General features: G+C 42.7%; 1 protein-coding gene across 1 annotated transcript in view; it reads left to right on the forward strand.

Annotated features, from left to right (window-relative positions):
* Positions 1 to 5124, forward strand: part of LOC112432367 (protein NLRC3-like) — a 201510-nt gene extending 196386 nt beyond the window's left edge. The window contains exon 12 of the mRNA XM_076888514.1: positions 3750 to 5124. Coding sequence (XP_076744629.1) covers positions 3750 to 3942 — 193 coding nt within the window. The 3' untranslated portion in view covers positions 3943 to 5124. The remainder of the gene's footprint in view (positions 1 to 3749) is intronic.
* Positions 5125 to 12903: the final 7779 nt, after the last annotated feature.

A 12903-nucleotide genomic window follows, 5' to 3' on the forward strand; every position in this document is an offset into this window, starting at 1 on the left:
TGGTATTTTTGAAAACGCAGCTGTTTCATCCAAACAGTGTTTCAAATCACCAAAAACTGAGATTTTTTTAAAACTCCTTTTTTGCGGACGAGGAATACAGAGTTCATCTGGCAACGTCAAAGGTTGCGCCTTTTTTCACGTCACGTTATTGTTTATGTGAGATGAATTGCAGAATGGCAGACAGAGACAAAATACTGTTACTCTGAGTATCTGCAGGTTTCACACGCAGTTACTGTCCCTCCATTTACAAAGGCGTCACGGGTAGTTGTTTTTTCTTCTTCTGTAATACTAATCAACATTGCTGTCAATACATTTTCAAAAAATGCCTCTCTGTGCAAAATGGGTTCAAAAACATAAACAGCTGTGGGATCCTGTTTGTCCGTGATTTGAATCGAGGGAACAAATCGTGGCAGGATCAGCCTGATGTTATTTGTATCCCGCTGTAACTTTACTCTATAAAGAGCAAACATCTCCAAAATGTCAGGAGTAGTTAGTCACTACAACAAGTGTTTGTGAACTAAAAATCAAGAATGTGGGATCCTGTTTGTCCATGATTGGAAGAGCCCAGCGCTGCTCCCGACGCAGGGACCTACCTCAGCACCTGTGCAGGTGAAGCCAAAGGGCAGATTTGCTTCACCATATTTTCTAGTCTTTGGCTTAGAATGAAGTTGGTTTGGAAACATATTCAGCGATGCTTCATCTCCTGCTTTGCGTTTCTGTGGGCGCCGTGCTAGCAGTGTTCAAGCGTCTTAAAGGGTTTAACATCAAAGATTCAGTGGAGAGCTACTGTAACAGCTGAACAGAAAAACTCTTCCTCCCCTGGTGTGCTACTCTTCACAACCCGCAGGACTTTCACCCTCAAGAGATGGAAAAGGGGAACGAGGGCCGACGTCCAGGTGAAACTGAGAAGCTACCAGAGGCTAGCTTCTTGGCTGTGGGGAGAATCCTGGTGCCTGCGTCCACTTCCTCTCCTGACATTTAGTTAATATGTTACGCCGGTGACTGGGACCTGGGCTCTGTGGCTCAGAAGCAGTTTTTCTCACGGTGTGTCCGTCAAACGTTCACTGTTTTTATTGATAACAGCTATGTCTGCTCATCGATCATTGCTTCCCCCAGCTCTGGAGTCGCTGCCCTGCCCAGCAGGTCCACAGGTCTGCATTGTCTTTATTTCAAGTGCCGCTGCAGTCAGCTGTTGATTTTGCAGATCGACCGTCATCAACTCGGTTGGCCCCGCTTAACGTTCGCTCCATAACAAACAAATCATTTATTCTAAGCGATCTCTTTATTAAAGAGTCTCTAGATTTCATGTGTCTGACTGAGACGTGGCAGCAAAATAAGAATTATGTCCAATGTTCCCTCTAATGTTTCATGTGTCTGAGCGAACACACAAACTCCCTGAGCGGTCCCTTGGATCACTGGATCACGTTGTCATTAACGTGGCTTCACTCTACATCAACCAAAACACCGGTGTCGGCACATGAGGACGCTGTCATAGCCCGTCAGCGACGTTGATTAGCTGCGTATATACGAATGTGAATCATTGGCTGGACTATGGGATAAGGCGGCATCGTTCTAAATACTGGAGCAGCCAGTCACTGACTAACACTGCAAAGCAGAATTGTTAACGTATTTATTTTAATTTCAATTCAGGTTAGTATTTAGTATTTATTTATTTATTGTCATTGTCAAGAACAATGAAATTGCGTTTGGGGCTTCCATACAACCCAAAAAAAAAGAAGAAAATAATAAATACCCCTTAAAACCCAAGTGTACATATTTAACCCAGTGTGACTCCAATGCAATAAGACAATCCTTAGCAACAACATGAGAACATGACAAGTAATGTTCGTAGAAAATCAGACAAAGACCTGAGAAACATGACAAAGTACAACAATGCAACCCATTCAATATTATTGTACTGTGAGATATGATATCAGATATGATAGTTATCTATTTAAGAAGGAGGGGGGGGCAGGAGGGGGAAGAGAATAAAGATATGATGCACCAATGCAGACCAGTTCATTGCTATTAAGAAGTTGGATATGGTTATTGTCCGTGAGAGGGGGGCAGAGAGTTCAGGAGCCTCACAGCCTGTTAGATATCTTTTTGTGCGCAATGCAGATACTCTGTGTGCAGAGAGCGTGTCAGCGGATTGCGCCCGTGCGCAGCTTAGAGGGAACATTGATTATGTCCACTTGAATGAAATCTGCCCGGCTGGCTGCTCCGTCATCTGAACTCCGCGTCTTTTAGGACGTGGTGGAGGACTCGCTGTTGTTTACCAGGACAGATTCACATGCAGTCTGATGACCTCGGACTCCTTTTCTGCATTTGAGTCACAGATGATGGTCAGTTCTCTAAAAACCAGTTATTGTATTTTATTCTACCTGATGGGGTCTTTCTAACTGAATTTAATGACCTTCTGACATCCATCATTTCATTGGAGAAGGTTGGGAGATTTGAGCCGTCATATTGATGAAGCATCCTGTAACACTGCTGCTGAGCTCATCACTGTCACTGAGTCTTTTAACTTTAGGCAGCATGTTTCTGGCCCCACACATACAAAGGGTCACACACTGGATCTTGTTTTCTCCCTGGGTTTAAATATACATGATGTATGTGTGGAGGATGTCCATGTGAGTGACCATAGCTGCATATTTTTTAACTTGGTATTTTACTTGGATCCTTCATCTCCTAAACTGATGATCCAAAGGCGGATTATAAACCAAGATGCTGCTGGAAGGTTCTCTGCCATGTTTGACCCTCGCATGGCTCGTAGTGACCTCGACTCACGTATTTTATCCTTTAATGATCAATGCAAGTTGTTGGAAAGCCCACTGATAACATGTTTACATGGCTAAAATGTTATGGCTCATTCATTGATAGTATTTTCGCCATAGAAATTGTTATGTCCTATATTGTTGAACCCACCATGTCTATGCTGATGCTCTTTGAACGCACCACATACGTACTCGAGGCCATGCAGTGGCTGCTAGTCTGTGTTCTCAGTATTTTTATGTGTCAGTTCCAGTTTTAGAGCTCTAAAGTGCAGCTATCGTGTTAGGAATATGTTAGGAATAGACAGGAACACTGAGCACACTGAGGTCAAATCTTTATTTAGGGCGACCGTGGCTCAGGGGGTTGGGAATCGCATCTGTAACCGGAAGGTCACCGGTTCGATCCCTGGGCTCTCTGTCCTGGTCGTTGTGTCCTTGGGCTTTACCCTACTGGTGTTGGCCAGAGGGGCCGATGGCACGATATGGCAGCCTCGCTTCTGTCAGTCTGCCCCAGGGCAGCTGTGGCTACAACCGTAGCTGCCTCCACCAGTGTATGAATGTGAGAGTGACTGAATAGTGGCATTGTAAAGCGCTTTGGGTGCCTTGAAAAGCGCTATATAAATCCAATCCATTATTATTATTATTATTTTACCACTCGCTGCATTCTTGATGTTCATGTTCTTCTCTTTCCCCTCACCCTGCAACCAGTCATGGTAGATGCTCCTCCTGGAGCCTGTTTTCACTGGGAGGATCTTTGTGTCAAAGGGAGTTCTTCTTCCCACCATCACCAAGTGCTGCTCACAGTGGAGGCGGTTACCTTACACTGTTAAACAGCTTCAGATGACTGTTGTTGTCTGTTGGGTATTGTCACTTGTAAATAAAGTTACATTGAATGGATGTATGGATGGATAGATGTTATTGTGACAAAGAGAAAACGATTGTTGACAGATTGATTGTTGTTTTGTGTGTCTGCAGTCTGTCAGGCTGTCTGATCACAGAGGAAGGCTGTACTTCTCTGGCCTCAGCTCTGACCTCCAACCCCTCCCATCTGAGACAGCTGGACCTGAGCTACAATCATCCAGGTGATTCAGGAATTAAGCTGCTGTCGGCTGGACTGAAGGATCCAGGCTGGAGACTGGACACTCTCAGGTATGGAGAGAATGTCTGATAGAGGAGGAAGAGCTGGAAACATTTCCTGTGTCCTTCACTCACTTCCTGTTTGTTTCCTGCAGATGAGACATGAACAATCACACATGCAGGAATATTTTCAGGGACAGACACACTAGTCTAGCTGGATAGTTCATGGATATTTATGTAGGGGTCTCCAAGGAGTCTGGTTGCAGGAACATTTAGGTCACAGGTGTACCTGAGATAGATACCAGTGTACCTAATAAAGTGTCAGCCATGTGTATGTTTCCCATGCTGTATGTCCACAGTGACAGAAGGATGAAACAAGGCTGTGAATCATTTCAGTCTGTGTTTGTGACAAAGAGGCAGACAGGAGCAGCTAACATTTGGAAATGGAAGCTTAAATAATGACAAACTCTACATTCACAGCTGAATTAACAATAAATTTGTTCTCAAGTGCACATTTAGCAGCTAATGCTATTACTGTTTTCCCTTGCTTTCTACAACTTGAGCAGCTATTGCTAAGTAGGCCACTTTGCTCTGCTAAGGATTTATGTGACCATGATGAAAACTCTGATAAGCTAATGCTGCTAAGCTAATACTGTTTATGGGCCCTGTTAGAATCAATATTTCATTCTCATTCTGTTGTTTGAGAACAATATTAACGTTTCACATCATTATAACACAAGAGAAAAGGGTATTAGCGTTAGCTACTAATGCTTATTCACCTCAAATTAGCTTTAGCTGCTAATGGTAGCCTACTTAGCAATAACTGCTCACTAATATAATGCTAATTCACATCAAATTAGCATTAGCTGCTCAAGTTGTTATAAGGAAAGAGAAAACGGTATTAGCATTAGCTGCTAATAATTGTTCACCCCTAATTAGAGTTAGCCCCTAATGGCAGCCTACTTAGCATTAACTCCTGACGTCGTTGTAATGCAGGGGAAAAGAGTTACCATTATCGGATAATGCTAATTCACATCAAATTAACATTAGTTAACAACGGTAGACTTCGTATCATTAGCTGCTGTCATTCTTACAAAGCAAACAGTATGAGCATTAGCTGTTAATGCTTTCTCATCTAACATTAGAATTGGCCACTAATGGCGTATTGTTAAAAAGTAAAAAAACACATTGTTAGCATAAGCGGATGATGCTAATTCACCTAAATTAGCATTAGCTAATGATGGCTACATACCTAGCATTAGCTACTGATATTGATATAAATCAAGAAAATATCGTATTAGCATTAGCTTTTAATGCTTTTTCATCTAAAATTAGAATTAGCCACTAATGGCGTGCTATTTAGCATTACCTCTTCACATCGCAGGGGAAAAGTTAAAATTAAATTTAAAAAAATGTTCAGATTAGCTACTCATATTGTTAAAAAGTAAGAAAAAACATTGTTAGCATAAGCGGATAATGCTAATTCACTTCAAATTAGTATTAGCTAATAACGGCAAACTACTTAGCATTAGCTGGTCATATTGTTATAATGCAAGAAAATATGGTATTAGCATTAGCTGCCAATTCCTAAATACCTAAAATTAGCATTACCTGTAATGGAAGTCTACTTAGCATTAACTCCTCACTAATGTAATGCTAATTCACATCAAATTAGCTTTAGCTTTAGTATTAGCTGCTAGCACCAGCCTACCCAGCACTAGCTGCTCACATTGTTAAAAGGGAAGAGAAAACGATATTAGCATTAGCTGGTAATAATTATTCACCCCTAATTAGAATTAGCTGCTAATGGCAGCATACTTAGCATTAACTCCTCACATCGTTATAATGCAAATGAGGCTAACTTACATTAAATTAGACTGCTGTTATTAGCTAATGCTATTTAGCAGTAGCTGCTCACATTGTTATAAAGCAAAGGAAAACGATATGAGCATTAGGTTCTAATGCGTATTTGCCTTTAATTAGACGTAGGTGCTAATGGCGACCTACTCAGCATTAGCAGCTCAGATGTTGTATTGCTAGGGAAAAGAGTGTTAGCATTAGCCGTTCACATTGTTATAAAGTTAAGGGAAATAGTGTTAGCATTAGCTACTCACATTGTTAAAAAGTAAGTGTTAGCATTAGTGCATAATGCTAATTCACATCCAATTAGCATTAGTTAATAACGGCAGCCTATTTAGCATTAGCAGATAATGTTGAATTTGGCCCACTGGAAAAGTTAAGAACTCAAGATTTAGGAGTGTTTCTCGATAGCTCTTTCTCATTTGAGAAACAAATAAATGTTGTTATTAAAACCAGCTGTAAGCTTTATATTGTTGATTGTCATTTCCCATATGGAAAAGATATATAAATCTTATAAAGTTTGTATCTGTCTTGTGTGAAACTTGTATGAAAAGCATACAAGAGTGAAAACAGATATAAGATCCCTTGAAAAATTATATAATGAAACTTGTATGTTTTCGATACTTACTAAAACAATATATGAAAGTAATGAGAAAGTGGCCACTTTCGTGAGTATGACTTTCATCATATAAGTTTTTAGTCTTTTCCATATGGGATATGCTTAAAAATATTTACTCATACATGCTTAGTTTTATAATCGATTGGATGATGATAGAGGTTTGATCCTTAGTAGTCTGTAAAGACTCTGTGTGCCTTCCAGAGTGCTCTGGCATGCACACACAACTTGGGGCCATGAGAGAGGTCGTACCCTCTCTTACTGATTTATGGTGTAGGACAGGGGTCTCAAACTCAATTTAGCTGGGGGCCGCTGCAGGCAGAGTCTGGGTGAGGCTGGGCTGCATTAGGTTTTCCACAAGAAAGACATGGTTAAAAAATTCCAATCTTCTCAAATCTCTTTGTTTTTATTTTTTAACAGAAAATATGAAAAATAAATAAACAAATTAAGAATTAATAAGAAAATAAATCAATCTGTAATACATAAATAAAATAATAATAAGATATTTTTAGTCAGTGAACTTGTGTGTATCTTTCAGTCTTCTATATCTGCTGTGTTTAGATTGAAATGTCTGTATTAACAGTTCTATAACCTTCTTCTGAACATGAATGGAACACTGTAGAAAATGAACTGTTCTTCTGAACATGGCTTCTCTTGCCTACTCCTTGCTGCTAGAGACCTGGCAGCGTTTCCTCTCGCATAGCCGAGCCAGATTTGGCCTGAGGGAGGAAGCAGTTGCGACCCTCAGTATGTCTTGAAGATGATCATCCGTAAGTCTGGACCTGTACTTGGACTTATTGAAGTTCAAAGTGGAGAAGAGCTTTTGGCACAAGTATGTGCTACCAAAAAGGCACATGGTCCGCTTGAACATTCGGGAAAGCTGAGGGAAACTAGGGCTCAATTCTCTCAAAGATTGTCCAAGCTTGTCTGCTTTTCCACTCACCTCCCTGAACTTTGCTTTGAGTTCAGAGTTGCACTGCAGCTCAATGAGCTCCATTTGAAGCACAGAAGGGGCATCTTGCACATCGAAGGAGAAGGGGTCCGCAAAAATGTGAAAGGTGGCTCTGTGTGTCTTGAAGTCAGCAAATCTGTGATCAAATTCCTCCTGTAGCCTCAAAATGACATCAACATACTCGTCAGCACTGAATGGTGTGCCTGCATCCACGAGTGCCTTGCATGCTGGGAAATGGCAAAGGTTTGTCTGAGAGAGCTGAGCTTTCCAGAGCGCCAGTTTTGTGGAGAATGCTCTCACGTTGTCATAGGCAGCACTGACAAGTTGCCCCTGGCCTTGTAACGTCTTGTTCAGTACATTAAGCTCATGTGTCATATCAACAAGAAAAGCTGAGTCCATGAGCCAGTTGGGATCAGTTAGCACAGGAACACTAACTCCATCCTTCTCCATGAAGGCTTCACTTCTGCTCTCAACTCAAAAAGTCTCTTTAATACATTTCCCCTGCTGAGCCAACGTACCTCAGTGAAGTCGAGCACATCCCCATATTCTGACTCCATTTCCTCTAAAAAAGCACAGAACCTTCGGTGCTTTAAGCCCCTGGATCTGATTTGGTTGATGCATTTCACAACAATAGACATCACATTGTCAAACTTCAGGCATTTGCTGCAAAGGACCTGCTGATGGATGATGCAGTGCAGAGCAATGGCCTCCTCCACGCCTTCCTCTTCCAGTTTGTTTTGTGCCACCAGTCCATGTTTCCTCCCTGTCATTGATGGCGCTCCATCTGTTGTTATTCCAACAAACCTCTTCCATGGCAAACCAACATTCTCAATGGCATCACACAGCTTGTAAATATCTGCTGAGCGGTGGTCTGGCCATGCATTGGAATTACTGTGAGCAGCTCCTCCATCACTTCAAAACTGTCATCAACACCACGGACATACATTGGGAGCTGGGCAGTGTCGGTGATGTCTGTGGTCTCATCAAGAGCGACTGAGTATACACTGAAACATTTGGCTTTCTCACACAGTTGGTCATAAATGTCACTTGACAGGTCAGAAATGCGATCTGCTGCGGTGTTGGCAGAAAGGCTGATGTTGCTAAACTGACCTTTCTTTCCCGGACAGACTATATTTGCAGCCTGCAATATGCACTTTTAGACAAATGCACCTTCTGTGAATGGCTTCCCTGCTTTAGCAATCATCTCACTAACCACGTGGCTCCGACTGCTGCATTATTCTCTTTGGTTGCTTTCTTGGAGAAATCTTGCTGCCTCAGTAGATCTGTTTTAAGACTGGCAACCCGGTTCGCTCTCTCGTCTCCCTGGTATTTTGCATCCAGCTCAGCATGTCTAGTTGTGTAATGACGTTTCAAATTGTATTCCTTGTGCAGCGCAACTTTCTCTGTGCAAATAAGACAGGTCGGGGTGCCCCTGTGCTCAACAAAGAAATATTGCATTTCCCACTTTTCCTGAAATTGTCGGTGCTCATCACCAACCTTTCTCTTCACCGCAGGCTTTGAAAAAGACATGTTTGGGGCTATGTGACATTTATAATTCTACTTGGTGTCACTGTCGCATTGAAGTTTCAATCAAGCGTTTAGCCGACGGACGGGGAACGTCTCAACGCGTAGAGAACGTCATTTCTGCTTCTTTTTCTTGCAACCGTAGCACGGCGATCGGCAGATAAAAAGCCGGTAGCAGTCTCCTTTGTTTTTACGCTCGATGTTCATGTCTTTCATGACGACACGAACACCGTGGCGTTTGCAGATGGTAGAAAGTGCAGGGATAGCGAGCGCAAAAAAGGCGACTGCTCACAGCGCCGGGCTGTTGTTACAGGAGAAAGAAGCGGAAATGACACCGTGACATATAACAAATAACATCAGCTGTTTCTGATGTTAGTTGTTTTGACTGCTTTTACATTATATTGAAATATATGTAATGTTCATGTTTGCTGCAATGCAAACGCAGTGATGCAAATAAAAACATGGAGCCACAAATTACGGTGCGACCCTATAATTAGTCCGGGTTACCGGGGACTGTTGTTGCCGATGAACAGGTGTCGCTATGTGACTGCAGACTAAATTGGGCTGCATTGAGTTCATGACTTTTCTTTTATCCCGCCGCCTACGCATCACTGTGAGAGTTAATATGAGATCTCTCTCTGTGGAAAAATAACTTTAAATCCCACTGACGTGTGTATAAATCTATATACGTATAATGTCCCGCTGGGCAGCAACTTAAAAAAACAACTTTTTTTGAAGTGTTGTGAACGCAGCGCGCTGGGGCGAATGTCGGCGTTTGCCCAATAGAAAGGAGGAAGCCAGCCAGGCACAGGAAAGAAAGAAACACTCCAGGGCAACGCTGCTGGAACTTTGACTCATTGAGAAATGTTTCCCTGCTTGCATCAAGCCCGGCTGGTGTCCCCTGAGATCCATATCCCACCCTGATTGGTGGGTTAATTCAGCTCCGCCCACAACACTGTAAAGTGTCATACATTATCAAACTAACATTACATTTTCATATTAAGGTGGGGCCAAAAACTATCGTCCTGCGGGCCACAATTGGCCCGCGGGCCGCGAGTTTGAGACCCCTGGTGTAGGAGGACACCTACTCTGTGTCTGGTTAAGTATAAGAGCCCTTTGTTAGGGGGACCGCTGGACTCTTAGCACCAGCTTTGGGGTCACAGGGTCACATCTGGAACACACAGACACACACACACACACTCACACACACTCACACACAGACACACACACACACACACACACACTCACACACAGACACACACACACACACACACACACACAGACACACACAGACACACTATGCACAGACTGGTACTCTTTGTTCATACCTGTGTAAGACGTCATAATGAACTTGTGCATATTCATGTAAGCTCAATAAAGAGCAGTGTTACGAGGGAGCAGACGAGAGCGACTGAGGTCAAGTGAAGGAACGGCGCTGTCACAGTTCTCTCCCTCATCAATTGTCTGGTTCCAGCGGTGGGTCTGTGCTAGACGACCCATCAGCAGCTTTTTCCACTGGTTACCAGTACGTGGTAGAATCCACTTCCAGATCTGGTTGTCTTTAAATCTGTGAATGGATTGGCTCCATCTTATCTCTCTTTAACAAAAGAATCCAAGTGGAGCCCTCAGGTCTGCAGATAAGCAGCTTCTGACCAGAACTAGACGTAAAAACAGAGGTGAGCTTTATCGATGGCTGCAGCCAAACTCTGGAACAGTCGCCCTTCACATCAGGTCGTCACCAACACTGGACATTTTTAAAAGCCGGTTGGAAACACATTTGTACTCTGTAGCTTTCAATCCTGACCAGTCTTTATAGTCATTACTGTGTATGTTTCCTATTTTCTCTCTACTCTGTGCAGCACTTTGGCTCAAGCTGTTTTTAAATGTGCTGATAAATAAATGTAGATTTCTTTGAATAAAACAGTGGAGCCGAGCTTTGAGCTCAGTGTGTAACAGTGTGTGTGTGAGAGCCATGTAATGTCCATGTGTGCATGCTGACTGTGCTGCTCTGACCCCCCTCCTCCTTTCAGGGTGGAGCCTGCTGGAGTCCGATGGTTGAGACCAGGTCTGAGGAAGTGTAAGTGTGTTTTTAATGGGATTCATGAAAACAAAGCAGCACACATTCAACCATCTTCATCATGTCAGGAGTCATCATCAAAGTGTCAATCAATGAACAGATGATGGATCAATAACTGCAGCTGGATTGTGTTTGTTCTCTCCATCAGATTCCTGTCAACTCACAATCGACACAAACACAGTGAACACAGAGCTCCAACTGTCTGACAACAACAGGAAGGTGACACATGTGGAGGAGGTTCAGTCATATCCTGATCATCCAGACAGATTTGATGTTTATCCTCAGCTGCTGTGTAGAAATGGTCTGACTGGTCGCTGTTACTGGGAGGTCGAGTGGAGAGGAAGCGTTGATATATCAGTGAGTTACAGAAGCATCAGAAGGAAAGGAGACAGTTATGACTGTGTGTTTGGATACAATGATCAGTCCTGGAGTCTGATCTGCTCTGATGATGGTCCTCGTTATGTCTGTCACAATAACAGTCGAACATCCATCTCCTCCTCCTCCTCCTCCTCCTCCTCCTCTGTCTCTAACAGAGCAGCAGTGTATGTGGACTGTCCTGCTGGCACTCTGTCCTTCTACAGAGTCTCCTCTGACACTCTGATCCACCTCCACACCTTCAACACCACATTCACTCAAACTCTTTATCCTGGGTTTTGGTTCTTGTCTCCTGGTGCCTCAGTGTCCCTGTGCTGAGTGGAGTGTAAAGAGTGTCTCCTGTTACAGAAACACTCTGACTGTTGAACAGATAGTTCAGTCTGTACATGTCTGTCTCTTTCACTCACAAACACGTTTTCAGATTCATGGATTCAATCAGTTGATGTTTGAAACTCTTCTAAATGATTCCTTGTAAACTTCTTCAGTCACAAACAAACAGGAAGTGATGTCACATGTGTTCCTGTCCACACAGCAGAATGAGTCTATTGCTGACAGTGATGTACAAACAGAGTGAGCATTTCTGAGGCCCAAAATAAACTGAGTAGTTCACTGAATGAACAATGGACTGTGAGCTCAGTTCCTTCATCATTAGTATGGATTATATATGTATATGTATTATATTAGTATCATATATATCAGGTGCTGCTGCTTTCAGTCATTGTGCAAATGTGCTGTTTGTAAGCTTGTAAAGCTGCAGTCAGCTGAGACTGAAGAAGTCACCTGATCAGTGAGCAAACGTTTCTGAAAACGTCCAGATGAACAGAATCAACCTTTTGGGATCAGCCAGCAATGCAGCATCATTGTTGTTCAGCTTCAGAGGTTTGCAGGAATGAACTGATGACCAGAAACAGCTGCAAAGTCCAAGAAAATACCAGCTGGAGTTCAGCTGCATTTGAAGAAGTCAAAGAAAAGTAAGGATGGCAAAGGGCGACGTTTTCTTCCAAAGAGCTGCAAACATGGTCGACGCCTCATTAGAAGAATCATCTGGACATTTGTGAGGAACTCTAACCAAGAAAGCAACGTCACACAGATCCAACAGACAGTTTCCATGACTGCAAGTGTTGAGTGGAAAAATGCTACATTGCATTATTGCATCCTCTCACCACAGGAGGCGCTGTTGGCACCACTGATTGCTGATCAGCTGTTCTCTGATGATCTGATTGATACTGTGAATAACGGGACTCACTGAACTCTGTGACACAGTGAAGATTACAGAGTTTAACTTCACCCTTTAAGACTGACCACAGAACCAAGTCCGCCAGAGCTTTTGTTATATTTTTACATGCTGTGGAGCCATTTGTGGGAGCATTTCAAGTTGCTATACATCAAGACAACTGTTATAGCCCTAATTTTAATAATATGTCTGCATTAAGTCCATAGTAACTACATAAACTGCAAAAACAACCTCTGCTCATCCATCTCTGTGTGTATCAGGATACATTTGGTTCATAATACACAGAAAAATCAGAGTTATTACCTGTAATAAATGTGAAAGATTCCTGCAGTGATAACCAGGCAGGACTGAAACACATCCAAGCTGTCACCACGGTAACAGCACCGTCCATCCACAGGTGAGGGGAGGAGCAAA

Source organism: Maylandia zebra, linkage group LG2 (assembly GCF_041146795.1).
Source record: "Maylandia zebra isolate NMK-2024a linkage group LG2, Mzebra_GT3a, whole genome shotgun sequence".
Classification (NCBI taxonomy): Eukaryota; Metazoa; Chordata; class Actinopteri; order Cichliformes; family Cichlidae; genus Maylandia; species Maylandia zebra.